This window comes from Capra hircus, chromosome 23, assembly GCF_001704415.2.
Source record: "Capra hircus breed San Clemente chromosome 23, ASM170441v1, whole genome shotgun sequence".
NCBI lineage: Eukaryota > Metazoa > Chordata > Mammalia > Artiodactyla > Bovidae > Capra > Capra hircus.
This window is the reverse complement of record NC_030830.1, coordinates 11096209-11121170: the sequence shown is the minus strand read 5'-3', so window position 1 is coordinate 11121170 and position 24962 is coordinate 11096209. Positions and strand designations below refer to the sequence as shown.

Below are 24962 nucleotides of genomic sequence, written 5' to 3'. Positions count from 1 at the left end.
AAGTAGTCTGGGCTTGAACTCAGTTTCAGCATCTGAATACATACTAAGTGCACTTGAAGCTTCCAGGTGTTTATAAACCAGAGCTCTTGAACTCTAAGCCCTTAGTTTCCTCAAATAACTTGCCTGAGGTTACAGAGTTGAAAGTTTACAGCATCCCTCAATCCCCTCAACCTGGGGCTACGGCCGCCAGTGTATTCAGATTATACGAGTCCACTCTGGTCTCTGGAACCCCTTGGATTTTTTAAGTCATTTGATACTTACATCTTCTTTAAAATAACCTTTTATGTACATTAAAAAAAAAAAACAGCTGTCGGCTTTGCATTATAAAGATATTGTCCAGTTTTACAAACTTTTAGGATCATAAAAACCTAATACGGGCCTCATCCATCATTCATGCTAACAAAATTTAGAGAGTACATACAGTGTGCTAGGCAGTATGTTATATATTTTCAGATTGTTTCTTGTCTCATCCAAGCTACCCTATGAATCAGGAACGAAGAGCGTGGATCTTGCGCAAGCAACTTAATTCTGCACTGGCTTCTTGATCTATAAACTGCAGGGTAAGAGGAAATGGGGGGAAAGAGTTCTCTTGCAATACATATATCACCTGGGCTTTCCAGGTGGCGTAGTGGTAAAGAATCCGCCTGCCAATGCAGGAGACGCAAGAGACATAGACGATCTCTGGGTGGGGAAGATTCCAGGACAGAGGAGCCTGGCGAGTCCATGGGGTCACAAAGAGTCAGATACGACTACACGCATGCACAAGCACACACGCACACACACACACCCACACCCTAGTAGGTACCCACATGCTCCTGCTTGTCCTTCCTTGATTTCTTTTTTAAAGGGAAATAGAGTGCCAAAAAGATTGAATTAAAATCCTACATTCATGTGGCTAACAACACGCGTGCTTTCCAGAAGAGGTGAACCAAAAGGACCTCCTTACTGGGGATGGGAAATGACTCAAAACCATCGAGGTTTTCAGTTAACATAGAGGTATCTATTTCCACAAAACAGGGCACTGACTGTCTAGCCTGATTCCAAGAGGCCCGATGCATATCTGAAATCCACATCCTAACCAATCTCTTATTAACTTAAATGTTCAGAAAATGGTGTTTTAGAGGTCACAACAGTTTCAGCTGTCACTTGCCTGAACTGTTTTGTTCCTTTTCCTACTTAGTAACGTCTTGTCACTAAACATAGAGTTCGTTTGTGTGTGTGTGTGTGATATCACATCTTTCATCACTTTAGGACCACTACTGTGTTACATTTTCATTCATTCATATCTCCTGTGTGTATACTTTTCCAGACAAGGCCCATTTTTCTAACCTGATAGTACCATGAATACCAACGTGTAAAATCAGCTGAAACTGTCCTGGCACTGGACAAGCCGTATATTTTTTTAGAGACAGATTTATGAAACGAGTTTGTTTGGCTGTAATTAACTTCCTCCTTTAAAAAGGGAAGCCAAGATTAAACAATGAAACCTGTTTTTTTCACATCAGATTAGAGAAGATGAAAATTTCAAAAAAAATACCTGGAATATCAAAGACAGGTTTTTTTCCTACACCATTGGTGGGACTGTGAACAGGCATAACACTCTGGAAAGGCAACGTGGCATCATATGATGGTTTAAAATGCACATTCATTTTGATTTGGCAATTCCACTTCTAGAAATTCATCTTAGCTATATTTTCACATTTATGTAAGTACAAAAAAGTTCATTTATTAACAGCAAAAACTGGCCCATCAATAGTAGGGGCCTAGTTAGATAAAATTTTGATATAGCATACCATAGAACATAGTGCAATACTTAAAAATGAAGGGAGATGTTTATATTCTTACATTGAAACATGTCCACAAAACACTAGGTTAAATTTATTTTTTTTTAAGTTACAGACACCATTTCTCTATTAAGTGATGTCTATGAATATATATTCATGTATTTCTATAAGGACTTCCCTGTAGCTCAAATAGTAAAGAATCTGCCAGCAATGCAGGAGACCCAGGTTTGATCCCTAGGTCAGGAAGATCCTCTGGAGAAGGGAATGGCAATCCACTCCAGTATTCTTGCTTGGAGAATCCCACAGACAGAGAAGCCTGGAGGGCTATAGTTCATGGGGTAGCAAAGAGTTGGACAAGACTGAGTGACTCACACTTATGTATTTCTATATATTAGCACAGAGGAGGAGTCTAGAAGAAGGTACAGGCGAACTGTTCATATCATCAAGACTTTGAAAGATTTTCTGTTTTAAAGCCAGTACATGTGAACATTGAAGATTAGAAATTAATCTTTAATTTAAAAAGGAGAAAATGAAAATGGAATAGGAGAGAAGATGATAAAAGTTACTGCGATGTCACCGTATTTCTAGTAATTAAATTCTCTACCCCCATCAGCATATAGAAAGCTGATCACCACAATCTCTGCATTGGGCTGAGGTCTCAGTCTAAGACTGAAAGCCATTCTGAATTGACAAGTGAAGAGAAGTCAGCCAAACAGCTTTTTCTTCTCACGCTTCTGCTGGGGCCCTTCATTTGCCTGTTGGCTTCCTATTTCTAACGAGATAAACAAGGAACAAAAATCTTCCGCGTGTCATCCTGCAATTACTGCAAATGTTGAGGAAGTGCTTGAAGTTAACTGGAATACCACCTGGAGCTGGCACAGTTGCCCTTCCTTGTCCTAGTACTTTCAGAAATGGGCAGTTAGGTAGATGATTTGCTTGGGATGGCTGAGTGGGGCTCAAAACATGAACACACAAATCCCTCCCCCCCAAAAAACTGTTACACTAACAAACAGGCAACTATGGTATTATATACTTCATGTGCTTTAAAATGGGGATATTTTTCATGACCGATTTGGGTCATTATAAAGATGAAAAGTGAAAGTACTTAGAATGACACCTCGCCCTAAGTTGGATAAATGCTTGCTGCTGCTATTATGACAATAACAATGATGATTAATGATACTTAGTTGCTTTCCTGCATTTCAGCCCTCGGTGAACTTCAAGTCCAGGTGGGACAAATGACAATATGCCATCTTTTCATAACCTTCTCTGTGAAAAACAAATTAAATCTCGTTCCATACTCTACCCTGATACCACATGGTTTTTTCTAAGAGAAAGCAGAAAAGCCTGAAGTACTTGTTCAACCAATGATAAAAGTCAAGAATGTTGTGCAAATGAAGTTTGCTCCAAAAGAATTGTGTCAACCGAAGCAGGGGAGGGGGGAACAAATTGGTTTAATATTCCCACATTGGGCAGAGCACTATGGGTGAATTTTTTATGAGTAACCTTGTTCTTGTCCTCTAACAGAAAGATAACCTTCATTCAAATAATACGGGGCCAGTGAGTAGGAAAAAAATTAGATTTCAACCAGTTTTATTCTAAAGAACAGAACTCACACTAATAGGTAGAATTTATAAAGAACCAGTCACGCATGCTCAATCGTGTCCAACTCTCTGCGACCCCATGGACTGTAGCCCAAACCAGGCTCCTCTGTCCATGGGATTTCCCAGGCAAGAATACTTGAATGGGCTGCCATTTCCTTCTCCAATAATTTATATAGAAACAGGCCTCAACTCAATGCAGAAGAAAAATATAGTTTAGAATTAGAATTTCTAATCACTGAGTAGCCAGTGTTATTGTTTGTCTCAATCCTGATGTTTCCAAGCAAAATCTAGATGAGTATACCAAAGGCAGTAGAACTTCACACACCGTCTGTATTCCAGGTCCTGTACTATGTGCTTTATCTGGATTATCTACTGAAATCTTCTCTCTAGCCTTAAAGGTTATAGATTTATTATTTTCCCTAAAGTATATAAAAGAAAATGAAGACTCAGACTACCCAAAGACATAAACGGCTAGCACCTGCTGGTCCAATCCACTATCATTTCTGGCCTGGATTTTCATGAAAGTGTTAGTCGCTCAGTCGTGTCCAACTTAGCGACCCTGTGGACTATAGCCCGCCAGGCGCCTCTGTCCATGGGATTCTCCAGGCAAAAATACTGGAGTGGGTTGCCATTTCTTTCTCCAGGGGATCTTCCCGACCCAGGGATCGAGCCCAGGTCTCCTGCACTGCAGGCAGATTCTTTACCTTCTGAACCACTAGGGAAGCCTCTAACTAGTCTCCACGCTTGCACCCTGCCCCTGTGGGCTTCCCAGGTGGTGCCGTGGTAAAGAATCCGCCTGCCAGTGCAGGAGATGCAAGAGACTTGGGTGCCATCCCTGGTTCAGGAAAATCCCCTGAAGAAGGAAATGGCAACCCACTTCATCTTCCGTGCAGCTGGCAGGGTAACTGTGACAGTTGATTTTATGTGTAACTTGACTCAGCCACAGGATACCCGGGTATTTGGTTAAACATTGTTTCTAGGTGTGTCTGTGAGGGTGTTTCCAGATGAGATTAGCATCTGAACTGGTAGACTCAGTAGTTTCCCATGTTCTCCAGGTCTTTGCTTACGTACAGTCATCCCTCTGCCTCCATGGGGTGGGTTAGTTTCAGGACCCCCGGCAGATAACAGAATCCGCAGACGCTTGAGTCCCTTATGTAATACGGCATAGTACCGTTGACCCGCTGTACCCCTGCATTTTGCATCTGCAGAATATGAACACTGACTGTAACACATTGTCAGTGAGGCTTTCCTGACCACCTAAGGTAAAGCAGAAACGCCCTCTCCTTTCACTTTCCCTATCCCCCTCCCCCTGGCTCTGTCTTCGGAGCCCATATCATCATCTGACTTCTGTACTAACTTGTTTTTGTCTGTGTCCTTCTCTGACAGGTGACCTCTCTGAAAAACCAGACCCTAATCTGATTATTCACTACGGAATCTTCACCATCAGAATGATGCACGGCACAATAAACCTGTGTTGAATAAATGAAGCCCAGACAACCAGATTTGACATCTAGTCTCCTAAATGTCAAGCCATTTTCTGGCATTCAGGAAAAGAACTTCTTTCATCAGAAGGGTAGGGGACTGGGTCTAAGGTGACTTCCAATTCCAGGACTGTGACGCCAAGACACCATCATTAGGGACTTACTAATAAGGTTCTCTTTGCTGCTCTTTCCTCTGACCACATTTTCCCACTCTCCTTGAATAAGGATGTGGTAACCATTAGGCAATGGATGAGATCATAGGTCCAGAAAGCCACCTCCCCCTTGCGTCATCTCTAATCCATTTCTCAGGCTGTTACACTTTGCTCTTAATTTTCAGATGCTATCTGACCTGCAGTTTGCTCAGTTGTCAGTAGAAAAGCAGAGTACCAAAATTTGTGCTTTTAAACCAGCAGCTTACCCAACAGACACGTCATCATAGTTCCATCATTAAAACTCTAAACAAGCATAAGCAGCAAGTATATTGAAGTCATTTGCAAACAAACAAAGACAAATTCACCGACTCACTGTCAATCATCCAAGATAATAAAATTAAGGGAGAACATAAAACCAATGTTGCCAAGTCCATATATTTTAGTATCAAAAACCAACAGAGCCAGAGCAAGAGAGGGTGCTGACCTGGCAGAATTTACCTCTGCCTACTTAACACTGGAAGAAGGCAAGGGAATCCAGAGAGCTGGAGATTTTTAAAGCATCAGGAAAGGCTGGCAGGTCGTATGACCAGAAGAGTCATACTAAGTCACTTCAGTCGTGTCTGACTCTGTGCAACCCTATGGACTGTAGCCGGCCAGGCTCCTCTGTCCATGGGGATTCTCCAGGCAAGAATACTGGAGTGGGTTGCCATGCCCTCCTCCAGGGGACCTTCCCAACCCAGAGATCGAACTCACATCTCTTACCTTCTCCTGCTTTGGCAGGTGGGTTCTTTACTATTAGCACCACCTGGGAAGGCCAGAAGAGGGGAAGGAAAATTGTTCTAAAACACTGCTGGAGTAAGACCCCTCGTTATTTCCTGCAGTTCCACAGAATTCACAACAAAAGATGCTTAAAATGATACCAAATATATCAAGGCAATAAGTAACGCCATTATGATATTCTTATTGGGGGTTGGCAGCTCTTAACGGGATTCATAGTTTGAGACACTCTTCCATGTGAATCTTCTGCATCCACCAGAAATGCATTCCTCTTTTCACTCTCCAAGTTGTACTGGGTCTTTGTTTCTCGTCTAAGTCCTACTTGCAGGTCTTTAGTTGAAACATCCAGCCAGGAGCCACTCTTTGGACAAACCCAAAAGAGAAACTTCTCTTTCTCAATCCTAACCTCTAGTCTGTGGGTGTTGCAGAATAGCAATGAGTTGAAATCACCTATATACCCACCTCTTTATAAAAGGCTAGTGAGAAAGCAAGTCAAGTCTTTACAGGATTCCTTCCTCTAAAACATTTTTGAAAAACAGAACAGCTCAGCATCCTGACAGAACTTAGGAAAGAGAGGAATAATAATGTTAATTTACCAGGGGCTTGGGGCTGTGCTAATTTCTCTACAGGGATTCTCATTTTTAAGATTTTTTTTTTTAACGTGGACCATTTTAAAAGTATTTATTGAATTTGTTACAATATTGCTTTTGTCTTATGTTTTGGTTTTTTTGGCCATAAGGCATGTTGGATCTTAGCTCCCCAACCAGGGATCGAACCCACACTTTCTGCATTGGAAGGTGAAGTCTTAACCACTGGACCACCAGGGAAGTCCCCGAGGATTCTCCTTGGATGCTGCCTATAACACTCTAAGATAGGTACTATCATCCACTACCATCCCTTCCAGGCTATAGGTGAAAAACTAAGTTTTATAGAAGCCAAAGAATTTGCCTAAAGTCATATACGGGTAAACAGCAAAGCCTGAACATGAGCCTGGGTCTTCCTAGCTCTGTATCTGCACTTTAATCACCATGCATGGGACACTGGAAGGGAGGAATGGAGGTGGGAACAGAAAAATGACCTTCCCTTCTCTTTATGCAGATATCAGTTTGAATCCAGGAAAGAACCACTATTAGTTTTTTGCTTCATTTGAAGGTGCTAAGTAGCTTCAGTCATGTCTGACTCTTTGCAACCCTATGGAGTATAACCCACCAGACTCCTCTGTCCATAGCGATTCTCCAGGCAAGAATACTGGAGGGGGTTGCCATGCCCTCCTCCAGGGGGTCTTCCCGACCCAGGGATTGAACCCATGTCTCTTGCTGAAGCTCCAGGTCTTTGGCCACCTCATGCGAAGAGTTGATTCATTGGAAAAGACTCTGATGCTGGGAGGGATTGGGGGCAGGAGGAGAAGGGGATGACAGAGGATGAGATGGCTGGATGGCATCACGGACTCGATGGACGTGAGTCTGAGTGAACTCCGGGAGATGGTGATGGACGGGGAGGCCTGGCGTGCTGCGATTCATGGGGTCGCAAAGAGTCGGACACGACTGAGCGACTGAACTGAACTGAGCTCTTGCATCTCCTGCACTGGCAGCAGGTTCTTTACCACTAGCACCACTGGGAAGCCCTACACACAGCACACAGTCAGTGTGGATGCACATGTGCGTATGTATGTACTCAGAAACATACACACACATGCATGCTCACACACAGCACATCTTCCAAACTGTCTGTGTCTCCCAGGCCATATGTGGGCTTTGCTTAAAGGTCACCCAGCAGGCCCCAAGGAAAAGAAGGGCTTGGTCTAAAAAGCTTTATATTTCCTCTCACTTTTTTAAACACTGGAAAATCCATTTGGCTCTGAGAAATGAATAGTAAAAGGAGCTCTAACTATGTAGGGCCAACAAAATGTAATGGAAAAAAGGCAAGAATATGGCTGGACTTTATTTTCTTTTTGCTCAGCACATCCTGTCTTTAATTTGAATGGTAAATAGGCCATGCCAACATACCAACTCTTTTCAGGTGAAATTATCTAGGTTATAAAAACAAGCAACAACTGTGTTTTCATTATTCTTTAATTCATGGCTGACAGAAATAGCTTCCAAAATAAATCAGAGAGGCAAATATTGCTCACAAGGGAGCAACCCACAAATTTTCCCTCCTTTGATAACCAATTTTTGTGAAATTTTTTCCCTTTCACTTGAATTATAACTGCGTGGTATTATCTGAAAAAGTGTGTTGCAAAAGCTAGGAAAGTTGCATTATTTAAATCCACAGGAGAGGAGGGGGGAGAGAGAGAGACGTTTTCCATATCATCAGTTAGTAGACTAACATCCCTGAGATATTTGTCCTTTAAGTTCAAAAGCAAGCAATGCTTGTTGATGCTTGGTAGAAACCAACACAATACTGTAAAGCAATGATCCTTCAATAAAAAATAAGTAAATTTTAAAAAAAAATTTAAGGAAAAAAAAAAAAAGAACAAGTAATCTTGCAACACCTCCCTCTGTAAGCCCACAGCATCAACCTCCTTGGCTCCACGACACAACTAATGATTCATGACCTCAGTCATGCCAGTGAGAGCCCCACCCATTTTTGTCCTGTATATTTAGCTTTCTTTCCTTTATACAATATTTTCTTCTCTATGCTAAATCTGAGCAAAAAGTCTAACAGAAACTATCTTCCCAAACAGAACATGGTAAAGCTTCCTTTTAACAAGACACTAGATACATCAAAGGATTATTTGAAGCAACATCTATCACATTCCTTTCTCTGGATGTCATTAAATCAAGAACTACCTCCATGGAATAAGTTAAAACAATATTCTTCCATGCACTGGTTGTGGGGAAATTAATAGGTATTCCACTTCAAAAAAAAAAAATAAAAGGGTAGCATTAGCAGAACAGAAATACTTCATCAGGAGAAGTTCAATATGCCCCATTGCTTTCTTTCTAACCACAAGGTTTCACAGAGTCTCTAAAATGCAAACATGCATTGCAAGCCTCCAAGAGAGAAATATAAAATATATCCGCTTCCAAGCTAATTTGACTCTGAAACACTTTATGCAAGGATCATCTCTTTCACAGAGCTGGAGGTTCACAAAACACACATGCGTTGGGGAGCAGCTACTTACAGGCCAGATCTGAGCTGGCTAACAGCCAATGGGCAAGTCAGACACCTCATCTCTGTCCATTCTGCTCTCCCCAAGCACACGGGTCATACTTTCTTAGGGGAAACAAGACAAGGATAGAATGGAGAAAAGTTCACTGAAATGATGAAAATACAGCACCGTATCTATCAGGAGAACCATTACATGTAGACATTCCTCTCAAGAGAGGGGGAAGAGGGAACTCTCTTAGCAAGATCATTTTAAATACATGGTATGCACAAGAAGGCATTCCCAGCCAATAACTGGGAAAATGTCATCCAGTCATATCTAAAATTGGGAATTAGGAGTATATGGCTTATTTTAAGATGTCACAGGTTTCCTTTCAGCCTTGAAAACACAAAACACATTTAATATCTTTAATTTGAATGCAAATCAAAAGGCAGCAGGATCAGACACATTTTAAACTAGTATTTTTAACTGTTTTTTCATATCACTAACCCTTAGACACATGTTTTAACTGGTTTGTTAAAAAAAAGAAAGAGATAAGAGCTCCAACAAAAGAGTTTCAATAGTATTTCAGGTGAAGTGCTTCAGGTATGAACTGCAAATTTATAGACACTAATGTCATCAGACATGTGGTGGCTGTGGTCACTCAGTTATGCCTGACTCTTTTGCGACCCCATGAACTGCAACCCAACAGGCTCCTCTGTCCGTGGGATCTCCCAGGCAAGAATACCGGAGTGGGTTGCCATTTCCTTCTCCACGAGATCTTCCTGACCTAGAGATCAAAGCCGCGTCTCCTACATTATAGGTGGATTCTTTACCCCTGATCCACCAGAGAAGCCCAGTAGAGGTTACTATTTTGATCAATCACATTGGGAAGCCAGGGAAGGTTCACATTTATAGCTGTGTAGAGTTCCCAAGTGAGAACGATACAAAAATACCAAGCCATCTGACCTTCCACTTTTGCATAGTCCCCAACAATGGGGACGTATGGATCTAGATGACAGAATAATCTAATTGTATTAACCCCTACTCTCAAACTGCTAAAGGAGAAATAAGAACTAATTGTGTGGTCTTTAACTGGGAACTTAGATCTACGGAAACAATAATACAGTGGTGTCAGTTCCTTGTGAATATGAAATATGGCCTTGGCTTGTGTGTGCGTACTCTTTGCTCAACACTGAGGCACATATTTGACTTCTGCTCTATGAGATCTCTGAAAAAGTGAATCCCATACCCTGCTTTTAAACATCAGTAACCTTCAGACAAAAATTTCCATTCTGGCTTTAACCAAACGTTGCTTCTGACTCATTTGTTTCAAGGATTAGCAAGGGTCTGAAACCAATGTGAGAAAGTCAAAGAAAATAGTTTTGAAGCACAACACTCTGAAACAAAGCAAGACCAAAGGAAACTGGAGCTGCCCTGTGAGACAAGGCCATTTCCTCACTTCCTGTAAAGCAACTCACGCTGACAAGATGAGGAAGAGCCAGGACAAACACCCGTTGAAACTAAGGATGGATTAAGAGTCAACTAGGAGGAGTTGCTGCTGCTGCTGCTGCTGCCGCTAAGTCGCTTCAGTCATGTCCAACTCTATGTGACCCCATAGACGGCAGCCCACCAGGCTCCCCGGTCCCTGGGATTCTCCAGGCAAGAACACTGGAGTGGGTTGCCATTTCCTTCTCCAATGCATGAAAGTGAAAAGTGAAAGCGAAGCCGCTCAGTTGACTCGCAGTGACCCCATGGACTGCAGCCCACCAGGTTGCTCTGTCCAGGGGATTTTCCAGGCAAGAGTACTGGAGTGGGTTGCCATTGCCTTCTCCAGGAAGAGTTGGGCATCTACTTAAACTAAGTTGGGCATCTTGGCATGGTAGAAGGAGAGCCTGATGCCTAAATTACAATTATCACCATTTATTTTTGCTTTGGGAGGCCTTCTATGGTCTGATTAATATTTAATATTAATGGTTAATATTTATTATACAATAAATGTAATAATCACCAAACAAGTTTTACAAGTGAAATTTACTCAGTCGTGTCCAACTCTTTGCAACCCCATGGACTGTACAGTCCATGGCATTCTCCAGGCCAGAATATTGGAGTGGGTAGCCTTTCCCTTCGCCAGCGGATCTCCCCAACCCAGGGATCGAACCCAGGTCTCCCACATTGCAGGCAGATTTTTACCAGCTGAGCCACAAGGGAAGCCCAATCACCAGACAAATGTGGGTTTAATACCCTTGATTTGTAAGGGAAATTTTTTTCAAATTTGTGCATCAATGTTGAGTAAAGAATACACAAACACACTTACCGAAGCCTCCTCCCATCTACCCAATTATCACTGAACACCCTGGCCCCACATCCCTAACCTCCTACTCTTTTTTTCTAAGCCCCTCTTCCCCTCCACTCTATAGGCTCCCCACTGAAGCCTCCTCCTGTCTACCCAATTATCACTGAACACCCTGGCCCCACACCCCTAACCTCCTGCTCTTTTTTTCTAAGCCCCTCTCTCCCACCACTCTATAAAGTTACTATTTATCATATAACTCCTTTGATAAGACTATAAGATCCTAAGAGCAAAGAACTCAGCTGGGTTTTGTTTTCTGCTACATCCTACTGCCTAGAACAATTCCCAGAACAAAGATGCTACTTACTAGATACCTAGATACCTGTTGAATGAAGGGATAAATGATATTATTCTTTGCCATCTTTGGATGCTACAGTTTAGAACAAAAGGAAAGGATTTTACTCACTTTCCTTTTTTACCTAAGAATTATTCCAAGCTTTCTCTCTAATCTTCAGTCCAAAAGATTTTAAGAAAACTGATATAAACTAGCTGGAAAATGTGTCACATTAGTTGAATAAATTAAGGAAAAAAAAAGAGATGGAGTAAAATTTATTTCACCTTATTTTTTTAAGTATGCTTAGTAAAATGCCTTTTTATAAATGATTCTAGAACTTCCTAAATAATTCCTTTCTTCTCACTCCCCTTGATTTGAGCAGTGACCACTGTAACTAAACTGGTCAATTTTCCTCACAAGTCAGGGCTATTAAACCCACATGTGTCTGGTGATTATTACATTTACTGTATAATAAATATTAGCTATTGGACCATACAAGGCCCCTTCCCAAAGCAAAGATAAATGGTGATTATTGTAATTTAGGCATCAGGCCCTCGCTCCACCATGCTGAGATGCCCAGCACTCTTCCTAGTTGACCCTTAATCCATCCTTAGTTTAAAAGGGTAGCTGATTCAGCTGTAGCAATAATAAAATGTGATATCATGTTTTCCAAGGGGGGAAAAAAGGGTAGCTGATTCAAACACACAGGAGAGAGGTGAGTGCCGTAAAGGGAGGAAAGATCATTCAGTTCTGGATCTATGAATACAGGCCCAGAGAAGCTATATCTTACTACATTTTCATTTTTTTATGAAAAATTTATCGTTATTTGAAATTTCCCAATGGGAGACACATACAGAAATGTGTTGAGGCCAGGTGCGCCCTAAGGGCATCAGCTTACAGTTTCTTGTTTACAGCCTCAGGGAAGACTGCTGTCAGGAAGCCCACTCCCACTCCTAAAGCAGGAGGCTCTCCTGCGGTATGCGGCGTCTAGCCACCCGGATTCCACCAAACCCCTGGCCAGTTCCTTCAACGTGTCCATCTTTTCTGTGGGGAGCTCTCACTAGCTCACAGTAAGAGCTCAAAAAATGCTTGAATAAATGAAAATCTGAACAAGATCACCTGGTTCATACTTCTAGTAATCCCATGGAACCCTATCTGTTTCCTATCTTTATTCTTTAACCACTGTGTCCATAGGGTCGCAAAGAGTCGGACACAACTGAAGCAACTTAGCACGTTCTTTAACCAACCAACCTTCAGGTATACATGCCATCAAAGTCACCGGCACGGATACCAGAGTGTCAAACTAAAAGAGACAAGCCCACCCCTGAAGATCTATAGGGTGATATCTATTATGAGGAATAAGCAGCATTCAGAATATTGTGAAAATAGAAAAAAAACTGAAAAGGAGATTTGACAAAGTAAAACAATTGCATACCATGTGCTCTGTGGGAGATGAGCACATAGATCAAAGAAAATTCAGCAAATTGCTACCTGATTTCTCCATCATTCAAAACACCTGATGAGCTTCTTACAGATGGTAGTTAACTAAGGCAAGTTAAAAATGTCTCTATTTTGTTCCTTAGCTAAAGCGTTAAGAATAGAAAGGCATAGCTTATGCAACCAATAATTAAATTTCATACACATGTTACACTTTGCCTAAACCCCAGCAACTATCGGATTTAGCATTCAAAACAGTATTTGGAATCATATTCAAACATGAAATCGCTTTCCCAAGCAGGATCATAGGGTAGTTTGGCTTCTCCTGAGCCACAGAAATATCTCCTATACTTTTACAATTTGTCCCTTCATATTTTTTCATGATGAAAGCATCAAGGAAAACTTACAGCTGTGCAAAAGATGCATCGGCATTCCTGGAGCGTGGTCATCTTGTCCAGAGACTGCTCACACAGGCAGAGTTTGCAAGTGACAAGGGGCGCCAGGGCCAGGTCTCCAGGCGTGGGATTTTCGGCGGCCGTCATGGTCAGACAGTGGAGCCTACCCACTGAGCCCATCAGCTTGTCCTCAGCCTCCTTCAGTCTCCTCAATCCCTACGGAAAGGCCCAAAGGAGAAAACATCCATTGATACAGCTGTCGTTTAACCCACACATCAGGACACAGCAAATCCTCCCCTTCAGTGATCTAAGCGTACAGCAAGTGCATTTCTGAGAACCATGGCCTAGAGAGCTAGCCACCTTGGCAAGCTATCCCTGGAGTTCCGAAATGTAAGGTGACCTCACTGTTCTGACTCACATCAAGTGACCTATGGAAATTAAAATACTAGGGACAGGCACACCATTTCGGAATGGCATTGCTATGACCAACTCAACAGACTCAAAAAACACTTAGAATGTCACTCAAAAAGTTAAACACATCATTGCCGTATGATCCAGCAATTTCACTTCTGGGTGAACACCCAAAAGAATTGAAAGCAGGGACTCAAACAGATACTTGCACACCCATATTCATAGCAGCATTACCCACAATAGTCAAAAGGTAGAAAGAAATAATCCAAATGCCCATCAATGAATCAATGCATGAGTGAATAAAATGTGTTATAAACATACAATGGGATGCTATTTAGCCTGAAGAAAGAATGATAATCTGACACTTGCCACAACAGGGATAAACCTTATAGACATTATGCTAAGGGAACTAGGTCAGACACAAAAGGCAAATATTGCAGGATTCCATTTATATGCGGTACCTAGAACAGTCAGCTTCACAGAGACAGGAAGTAGAAAGGTGACTCCCAAGAGCTGGAGGAAGGGCAAATGGAAAGTCACAACTTAATGAGTGCAGAGTTTCTGGAATGATGAAAAAGTTCTGGAAATAGACCGCATGATGGTTGCACAACCTTTCGAATCTTGTGATTATAATGTCACTGAATTATATGTTAAACGGTTGAAATGGTAAGTTTTGTTTTGCGTATTCTATCCCAATAAACAATTTTTTCAACATGGTATGAGTGTTGTATTCCTTCACATGCATTGTTTCACTTAATCTTTTACAACCACAATGATCATTTCCTTCACTTTACAGATGAATTGAGGTCCTGAGAAGCTGTGCAACCTGCCAAAGTTCTCAGAGTTTGTACACAACACAGCAAAACTCAAACCTCTGTCTTTTGAGGCCAACTCCAGTGCTGTCCCATTACACCAGAACTGCCTCACAGATATTATGTGGAGAGATGGAGCAAGGAGAGAGGGCTACAAGAAGGGGAGAGAGAGAGGGGAAAAAAAGATGGAAGGAGACCTGAATTCCATGACTACAGCTATCATAAGATCACTGAAACTGTACAAGAATAAAATCTGTCTCTACATGTAGCATGACTATAGGAAAGGATATTTTACACCAAAAAACAAAAATTATAATGGAAGCCCTTCCATTAGATTTTTATTCATAATATCTTTAAAAGAGGTAAGATCATTGTGAAAATAATTTTCCTACATATTCATAGTTTATATCATATCAAGAAATTTCATTCCTGATTAAATAAAAGCAAAATCTTTAAGTTCTTACTATTTTAAAAGAGTACGCGTGCTTAGTCAGTCAGTCATATCTGACTCTTTGCGACCCAACGGACTGTAGCTCGCCAGGCTCCTGCGTCCATGGGGGTTCTCCAGACAAGAATACTGGGTGGGTTGCCAAACCCTCCTCCTTAAACGAGTATGGGCAATTCTGATAAATTTAGCCACAAAAATAATTATTCCCTCTCCTTCCAGAAGATCCAACTCTCTTCCTCCCAATTTTCAGGCAAAAGAAATTATTTTACATATTCAGCACTTGTTACACAGCCTCACAGTGGCTTGTTTCATTATATTAGTACGAAAGTACTAAAATAAGGGAGTGAAAAACAGGCTGGATTAGATAGAAAATCTATGAGATCTAATTGCATTAACTTTCTTAGTGTCATATCAGAAAGAGTCAGCAGTTTCTAACTCTAGTGACCTGAAGTGTTTAAGGTTTATCACCCATTCTTTGCGAAGGAGTAGAAGATCCGATTAAAAATAAATTAAAAAGGAAGCTAATCAATGACTGACTTCCAATACGATAGGTGTTTCTTGGGAAAAGACCGATATGGTTCAAGACACCATGCTCTTATTCAATTAACTATTGGTGACCTATTATTCAAGAGCAAATTAAATTCAAAACAACCTGCACATCAAATTCAGGATTTGGGAGTTAAAAAAAAAAAAATCAACAAAACCTCTTTAGGGTCAGTTACAGGTAAAGGTGAATGATTTTACTTCTTTCTTGTCCCCAGTTTATGCTTATACAGCTACTATCTGCATTCTTCTCAAGACTTCCTTGTTGATAACACACATCATCTTAGCAACAAGGTATTATCTGTCTTTTCCCAACACTGCTCATACAACATATTCTGAATTACTTTTCCCCTCAAAAAAAGAAATCCCAAGTCACACAGCAAGAAGAAATGTAGCCAGCAAATGCTTCCTGAGTACGGAAGATGGGAGGTGGCACAGGCCAGAAGCATCCCACGCCACAAATGTCAATCACACCAACAGCCCGTTTGGAAGAAGTTGCTGAGAATAGATAAATCCTGTGGTTCCAAACCTAACAAGAGAGCTAGGTGTTCTTCAAGAAAGTCATTCCTTTCTCACAGTCTCAAACTATACTATTTTTTAGAAGGAGACACTGAACAGGCCAATGTATTCAAAAAACGAAGACATAATGGGATACCTCTTAGAAGGTTATGTCTTCAAAACAGTCTTCTTTTAAGGCAGGGTGAGAAGTTGTGTGAAATCAAGGCCATCTGAAAGTTAACCTTGTCTCTTGCCATAAACATAAGGTTTTACTCCATAGTTTGTAAGTAACATGCCTATGGGCTATGGAATCAAAGTTGTAAAAATAGAAAAATATCTAACACCTCCAAAAGTTTCCTCCTGTCCCCTTTAGTTATCACTGTTGTGTTTGTGTGTGTGTGCTCTGTGTCTGTGATTAAGAGGAGTTAACATAATATCTATCCTTGGCAAATTTTTCAATATGCAATTAACCACAGGCATCATGTAGTTCCATAGGTGTATATTTAGTTACTTAGGTCTCCACTATATACATTAAATATGTAGTTTTTGGTCTGTCAATCATACCTCAACAAAGTGCCTTAAAATTTAATGTATACAAATTTAAAATATATGTATTATATGTGTATATATATACATAAAGTTTTTTATAACATAAAAACTTCTTACAAAGCAGAGACTTATTTTGTTATAAAAAACAAAAAATTCCAAGCATTCCAACCAAGTCAGAACTTGTGACTGAGACAGGAAAGAAGGCACATATTTCATCTCTTTGAGATGTGAACAATCCAAAACAATTCATCAAAAAAGAAGTGATTTATTTTTCTGTGTACAATAACCTCAGTTCCCCAAAGTGATGGCTTTCAAATAGTTTTAAAGCAATGGAATTTTATAAAAACAGAATCTTAAGTACTCCGCCACTGGATAAAAGAGAAATTGTAGACTAGTGCTCATCGAAGCAGTACCAGGAAGACCCCAGCCAAGCGCCCTTGACCTTTTCCTCAGCAGTCTTCCAGGCACCATCACTGAAGCTGAAGGCTTCACCAGGCATGGTTCAAAAGCCTGCCTTTTGGTTTTCACTCTGGGCAAAACTAGTAATGAATGTTTGAGAAATGAATGACTCATAGTTGCACTCCATAGAAAAAGAATATCCAGCAAGAAGTCTTTTCACCATTGACTCATTAGAAATCGAGCTCTTCAAGCAATAATCAGGACAGTCCTCTATATGAATCTCCCCTACACTTGAGATGTCTGTGAATAACTCCAAGATGTTCTAATGTTTCTCCATCTATGTCTTAACAAGATTCACTCGTCTCCACTTAGAGAACAAACTTATGGTTGCCAGGGGGAAGGATGGAGGAAGGGATAATCAGGGAGTTTGGGACGGACATGTACACACTGCTGCATTTAAAATGGATAACCAACAAGGACCTCCTGTATAACACAGAGAACTCTGCTCAGTGTTATGTGGCAGCCTGGATGGGAGGGGATTTGGGGGGAGAAAGGATACATGTCTATGTATGGCTGAGTCACTTTGCTGTTCACCTGAAACTATCACAACATTGGTTGTTAATCGGCTATACCCAATACAAAATAAAAAGGTAACAACAAAAAAAGATTCACTGGTCTCCATAACGTGAAACCGCCAGTGGCAGAACTCACTCCCAGAAGCCTGGCGTGCTGCAGTCCATGAGGTCACAAAGAGTCAGACATGCCTTAGCCGCTGAACAACAAACGGCATGAGGCACAGAAGGGATGGCCAGAGGCTACTGACCCTCTCAGGGAGCATCCTCGTAGGTACGCTGACAACACACACACTCCCCTCCAGGTTTCCAGGAGTCTTCCTTCCAGAGAGCCCATAACTCACTCTCACTGTCTCGCTCAACTTGTTTTGCCTCATACCTCACATTTTACCCAAAATAAGAAAGTGACTTGAACATTCTACCCTCCAGCTTGATTTAAAACTGTAGAAAGTGACTTGAACATTCTACCCTCCAGCTTGATTTAAAATGGTAACAATTATAATTACTTTTACAGTTATTACATACAAGTGTGACTGAGCTTCTTCTTGGATGCTAAGAACCGAGTGAGAAAAGAATTTTGGTAGAGAACATAAGTGTCATGATGGAAAAACCTGACAAGCTGACTGCACGTTCAAATGTTCTGAAGTTGGCAGCAAGGTTGAAGGTGGACCGGGAGGGCAGGCTTCACCCAGATTGTAGATATCTCACCTGCTTAACTATAAGTAACCACACAACACAACAGAGAAGTGCAAGGAAGGAAAGGGTTAGTTGCTCGGCCATGTCCAACTCTTGGTGAACCCATGGACTGTGAATTGCCCAGGCTCTCTCCAGGCAAGAATACTGGAGCAGGTTGTCATTTCCTCTTCCAAGGGATCTTCCTGACCCAGGGATCGAACCCGGGTTCTGCACTGAGGGGAGATTCTTTACTATCTGAGCCACCAGGGCTCTAAAACATTTGATTTTGCACTAAATTGCCAGGAAAAGGGAATCAGCAGTTTTAGCTACTCTCTGAGTGTCTCCTGCACTACAAAGTGTTCATTATATGAGAAGTAACTACCTTTTGATAGGAAAGAACAGGAAAGTCACTTTTTCCCTCCTATGTTTTCATTAGAATTGCCAAAGAAAGGAACACTTCAGAAACTGTGCTGGAAAGCTCAGGATGTATAAGGAATTTTCATATTCTGCTGGCCGCCTGAAAAAGCAATCTGCTCCAAAAAAATGCAGTGGGTGAGAGAGCCAACTTTCGAAGTATTTTTAACTAATGTAGTTTATGTCTGTTTCACTACCCAAAATCATAGCTGTTATTCCTCTACGCAAAAAGATAATGCGATTGGAGAGGATACTGTTTTACTAGGAGACTCATCTGGTTATTTAGGAATTTTTCCACCATCTGCAAAGACTGTAAGACTCAGATAAACTGGTAAAGCACAAGATTAAAGGGACAAAAAGAAAAAGAAAGCTAACACAACCAAAGGGCTGGATATTACTGATATAATAGAAATGTTAACTAATGTAAAAATTCAGTTGATCTATAGTGAAGAGTCTTAATTCCAGGCCATGGTAAGAAAGTCTAAGACTAAACAGAAGACGAGACACATGAGAGCTGTCAAAATGTTTACGTGCCAAGGCAAGCTACTGAGTCGTCCCTGAAAAAGCTTTCATAAAAGATACGAATGCTTGACAGTGAGAGGGAGCGAACAAAAGGAAGCATTTTCAGGAAGGGGAGGTGTTGGGGAAGGTAGGGCTGGAGTACTGCCTGTATAATGGAGAGAGATTCTGAGGAAGCCAATACTCTAGCACAGCAGGAAGAAACAATAATCCAATGGTCCCATTTCTATCTTATTAGGAAAGCCCTCCCGATATCAACCAAGACTGACATGTCAGGCAACCAGCTCAACACGATCTGAAAATTAGTATTGTGCTGACTTTGACATTTCTATCCAATGCAATGATTAATTCCACTGCTGGTTCAGGTTCTCCACAAAAGCTATTAGTGACTCAAACGGTACTAACTGAATCTAATAAAGTGCTGACTATCACCAGCCACTGGCCATTTGCTGAAGTTCTACCCTATATAGCCTGGGATGGAAGGTAGACCAGCAGGCTGGTAGAGTAGCAAGGGCTATAGATACTGGTGGTAAGTGGGGCAAGGATTTATGTGGATCTCCGTACTGCCCAGTCTTGTGATTCTCCTCCCTTCTAGCATCTTTGACCCACTCTCTGGCCATTCAGGGACTAGATGAATCAGTGCACAGCCAGTAATATCAGAAAAACAGTCCTAATACATGCCTTGAGAGAGCAAGATTAAATGGGAAGACAGTCAGCCTCACTAGTAATCACAAAAATGCAATTACTCAAGTATATTTTATATCTGTTTTTCAAAAGGATAATGCTCAAGACCATTAAGTAGATACATCACATATAAGATACTTTAACAGGGCTTCCCAGGTGGCTCAGTGGTAAAGAATCCGCCTGCCAATGGAGGAGACGTGGATTCAATCCCTGAGTCAGGAAGATCCCCTGGAGAAGGAAATGGCAACCCATTCTAGTATTCTTGCCAGGAAAATCCCATGGACAGAGGAGCTTGGCAGGCTTCAGTGCATGGGGTAACAAAGAGCTGGACACAGCTTCGTGCCTGAGCACCACACACATCACACATAAGATATTTTAATCATTAGTTGAAAACAACAGCACAGATTAGAAACTATTCTGTAGTATGAGATCCCTAGGTAGCTATGGGGATTGGTTCCAGGACCCCTGGAATCCAAGAATTTTGGTATCTGCCAGGGGATACCAAATTTCCTTATATGAAAAGGCCTGGTACCATTGGCCCTCCACACCCATGTCTCCACATCTGCAGGTTCCACCAACCACAATGCAGGACCCACCACTATGAAGGACTGACTGTGTAAACAAACCCAAGAAATGCTTAATTCTGAGAGACCACAGGTAACCTACTTGGGCTTTGTGAGGTGGTGGCATTGTTGCAAAACAGTTTATCACTGCAATAGGAAAGGGAACTTCTGCTTTCTTCCCCTACCGTTTCACAGCATCCTTCAGGGGAAATCAAGAAAAAATATTCAGTTTAAAATTCTTCAGTTTTAACATCTTCATCTCAACCAGTTCCAGGATGGTAATAAGATGATAACTCTAACTTGGAGACCTGATTTTTCTCTAAAAATGGAACTGATATACAAATATAATCTCTATTAATTTTTTTTTTTTTTTTTGTGGATGAAAAGGACAGATACATCCTTAGGAAGGAAACCTTAAATATTATCAAGAACTGTTTTCTATGTAGTCTCTTTGCTATCTGAAATTATGTAACAAATGAAGTACATTATTTTAATAAGATCTATTTTCCTAACTATACTGAGATATCATTAAGAAAAAAATTGTGTAACTTTAAGGTATAAAACCCAATGATCTGCTATAGATATCTTTCGCAAGATGATTACCACAGTAAAGCTGGTTAACACTTCCATTACCTCGGTTACCATTTTTTTAAGGTGACAGTAATCAGACCTAATTTTTACATTTTGCTACATGCATGATATATAGGAGAACTATATGGAAAGAGATATGAGGTCATGACCAACGAAGTACATGATATTGTGATAAGCTTACTCTGAACCTTATGCAGTATGGGACATCTGGGAGGTCAAGTTTTAACATTTGCAAAATGCCTACCCTTCCGAAATGCAAATTTATTTTTTTCTTGCCTTCTTTCTCTGTTCTCATCACCACTATAAGGTAAGGCCCAAGAGGTGGGAATCCATTCCCAGATTTCCTAACAAAACTTTCAAAGAAGGTAGAAGTGAAGATGAGAATAACAACTCAATGACATTTTTAACATTGTAATTTTACATTCATCATCATAGGTCCCTCCCCAACCCCACCACTGTGCCCTGCCCACCTCTTTTTTAATCAGTGGTTCCCTGGCCTCCCACAATTATTCACACAGCCCTGCTGAATAATTTTCTTCCCCCTGTTTGGTATAACAACAAAGCTCAGAAGCAGGAAGGAATGCCACTTACAGGCAGGTCAGACAGTGATGTAATTAACAGATCAAGGAGAAGTGTTATTTCAGAAAGCCCCATGGAGCAAGAGACCGGCTGATTTCCTGGGTCATGACATTACCAGGAAACTCCAGTTACTAAAGAATGAATATCTAAACCAAAATGCTTTCTTCAAATGCATAAAAGTTTGTATAAATATTACCCTCTCCTGTGAAAATTAAAAGTTTTATAGAGACATTTTATAGATACAAATTTAAAACCAGTTTGGGGAAAGAACTCTTCCACCTCACACTAAGTGAGGTGCAGGGGTATGTATTTTTGTATGTCTCTGCCAAATCAATTTCTCAAGGAATAAAATACAGGAAAATACAAAGTGCAGGAAATAAGGTCAACCCACAAAGAATCGAATTCCACACATGGAATGTGGATGTAAAGGTCATTAAACATAGTCCCCACTTATTAACAGTAAACTAGTTGAGAAGGTTGTCATCAGAGAGTTTCATATAATCATCCTCAGGGTTTATAGCTTCAGCCACAGTCCAACAGAAAAAGGAATGAGATGGTCTTGTTCTACCTTCCCAAGAAAAACAAAGAACGAGCTGACTGCAGGTCTGAGACTCAAACTCGTGATTGCAGAGGAATGAGAAATCAATGAGACACAGCTTTCAAAGCATGTTCTTTGACACCACAAGCCATACAATCAGAAATATCCCCAGCTATGAATAAGAGAAGTGTATTTTACTTAGACCATTGTGCTTTCAATCTCAGGAAGGGATTCAGTCACGGATGAGAATTTTCTCACTTCATGCTGCAAAAGTATTAACCACTTTCACTCTCTTTTACACCTTCCCATTTTTTAATAACTACTGTAGCACAATACATTAGGTTTAGAAGTACTCACAGACCAAGTAAATAATAATTTCCAATGATAACAGAAACAAAACATTAGTACAAGACCTCCCACATAGGCCTAAAGGTGACAAAACAAATTAAAACTTAAAATAATTAAATAAATTAACTTAGGTGGGCCTATGCCTCTTCAAATTACTTAACACTCAGGTGACATCAGGGAAACATCAAAAAGAAAAGACATAATTGAGATGACAAAATTCAAAGTATTTTTCACTCTCAGGTAAAACAACATGAATGAAAAATTACCATTCTGGTCCAAAGTCACTCCCAAGCCTATGCAAATTCCTTCAGGACAGAGGCTACATCATATTCGTCTTTATGTCCTCAGCCTCCAGTCCCTCAATACCACAGAAGATAACTTTTCTAATGTACATGGAGGAGAGAATATATTCAGAGCCTGATTCTCATCTGTAGTCACTTCCAGCAATTCAAAAGCTGAAAAATACTGATAATCTGTTGTATCAAAGGTGCTTCAGTAAGCCAAAGACAGGCATCCCTGAAAAAGAGTCTCAGTACTCAGGAGCAGTGGCTACCGATACCTACTCCCCAAGCTCAGCTTGGCCTAGTTCCCATCTCCAAAGCAATCAGCTGCACAAAGTAGCTTTAGTCCCCAAACTGTCTGGACTTTGTTCCTCCAGCAACATCTGGGTTCCGCATGACTCCTGACCTCTACCTCAAACTAGAGATTCCAAACACTAAGAACTTCACTCAACAAGAAAGTAGAATCATAAGTCAATCCAGAAGACAGGCAGAAGCCAAGACTAGCAGACAGAGTACAGAGGAATGAGTCTGGTGTCCCTAACAATGTTCCTGGAAGTGTGTTAGTGGCTCAGTGGGGTCTGACTCTTTGCGACCCCGTAGACTGTAGCCCACCAGGCTTCTCTGTCCATGGAATTCCCCAGGCAATTATACTGGAATGAGTTGCCATTCCCTTCTCCAGGGGATCTTCCTGACCCAGGGATCGAACACGGGTCTCAAAAAGGAAAATTTAAATATAAATATAAATTTATCAGATTAAAAGTATTTGTATTACGGAAGACAAAAGACAGCTTGCAGAAACCTTGGTGGTCTCACTATACAGCTAAAATAAGCTTTTTTTCTTCCTGATAGAGAATACTTTCCTCTCTGCTGCAGGGTTTGGCTCTGAAAACCTGGATCATAATCTGGGAGACCCAAAAACTAATTATTATGTTTAAAAAAAGACATCTCTTAAGCTGACCTAGTTTGGAAGCCTGGATGCCTTTAAATTGCCAATGAACTGAAACCATTCATGAGAATGGGGCTTTTGAATGCTGAGAATGTTCTTTGGGGCTCAGCACAAAGATATTTGGCATAGACGATTGTAAATATTTGTAAAACTCTGGGTAAATGGACAGTGTTTGACCACACTCAAACCTCATGTCCAGCACAGTACTGTAGAAGCAAGTTATCTGGGGTGATTGGTTTGGGGGGAGGCGGGGAGGGGGTTGGTTGAGGGACTTTTTTTTTTTTCCTGTTTGTTTTAAATTTATAAAAGCCAAGCAATTCAATTCTGCTACAGGACATCTTTTTACACTTTCTATACCTTGAATTTGTTTACTCATCAAGACAGTTCCAATTAGACAGAGGCTCCTTTTGGAACAATTTATTTTCTTTCCCACTTTTCTAACTTTATGCCCATCACAAAGAATAAAATCCCAGTCACAGGCATGCAAAAGGAAGGCAGGAGTTTTATGAAAATGCGGCCTTGGAGTTCCTAATACAATTCTCTCCACATGGCCTTGTGGATGGCTATAGATTTCTTTTTTTTTCTCCTTCTCTCTCCTGCTCAAGATATCTTCAGAAATACCTAAGGGACTGCTACCCATGAAAAGGACTCGGGCTAAAAAGGGAGGACAGAGGAAGGAGAAGGAGGGATCAACAGAGGGGTTAGATGTAAAAGGGACTGGGGGCCAAGAGGCTCATCTCAGTGAAAGCTGAAGTAGTCCGATACTTTAGCCAGCAACTCACTGAAGACTGGCTTGGGTTCCTTTTGCCTCTTTATCTGCGCCCTAAAAACTGAGTCATGGCAAGGTTCATTTATTTTGCTTTGGGGCCTAGACACCCCCAATTGGCTGCTTCAGAAATGTTAGATACATTGTTCTTTAGTTCATACCTGGCAACATTCAAATAAACCTCCAGAAATGCCAAATCAGAAGAACACTGCTAGCCTTACTGCCAGCCTCAGCTAATATTTTGATATGATACATGCAACAGAAAGTAAGAAAAAAGTGAGGCTGTTGTGCAAGCATGAAGAGAGAACATATTGCCAGAAAGGGGAAATCATTTCTGAGAAATCTAAATGTGAGAAGTACATTCAAGAGTAGACTGACAACAGAATCTCTGAAACTCCTTGTAAGAAAAACAAAAGGTACCCTGGAAGGGGTCAGCTAAAGATATCTTTTCTCCACTGATAGAGGGATCAGTTTCATT

General features: G+C 40.9%; 1 protein-coding gene across 2 annotated transcripts in view; it reads right to left on the bottom strand.

The window, feature by feature from the left end:
- Positions 1-24962, bottom strand: part of RNF144B (ring finger protein 144B) — a 151790-nt gene that overhangs the window by 52943 nt on the left and 73885 nt on the right. For both annotated transcript variants that reach the window (XM_018039133.1, XM_018039132.1), the window contains exon 2: positions 13361-13564. In XM_018039133.1, the coding sequence (XP_017894622.1) occupies positions 13361-13528 (168 nt within the window). In that variant the 5' untranslated portion in view covers positions 13529-13564. The remainder of the gene's footprint in view (positions 1-13360; positions 13565-24962) is intronic.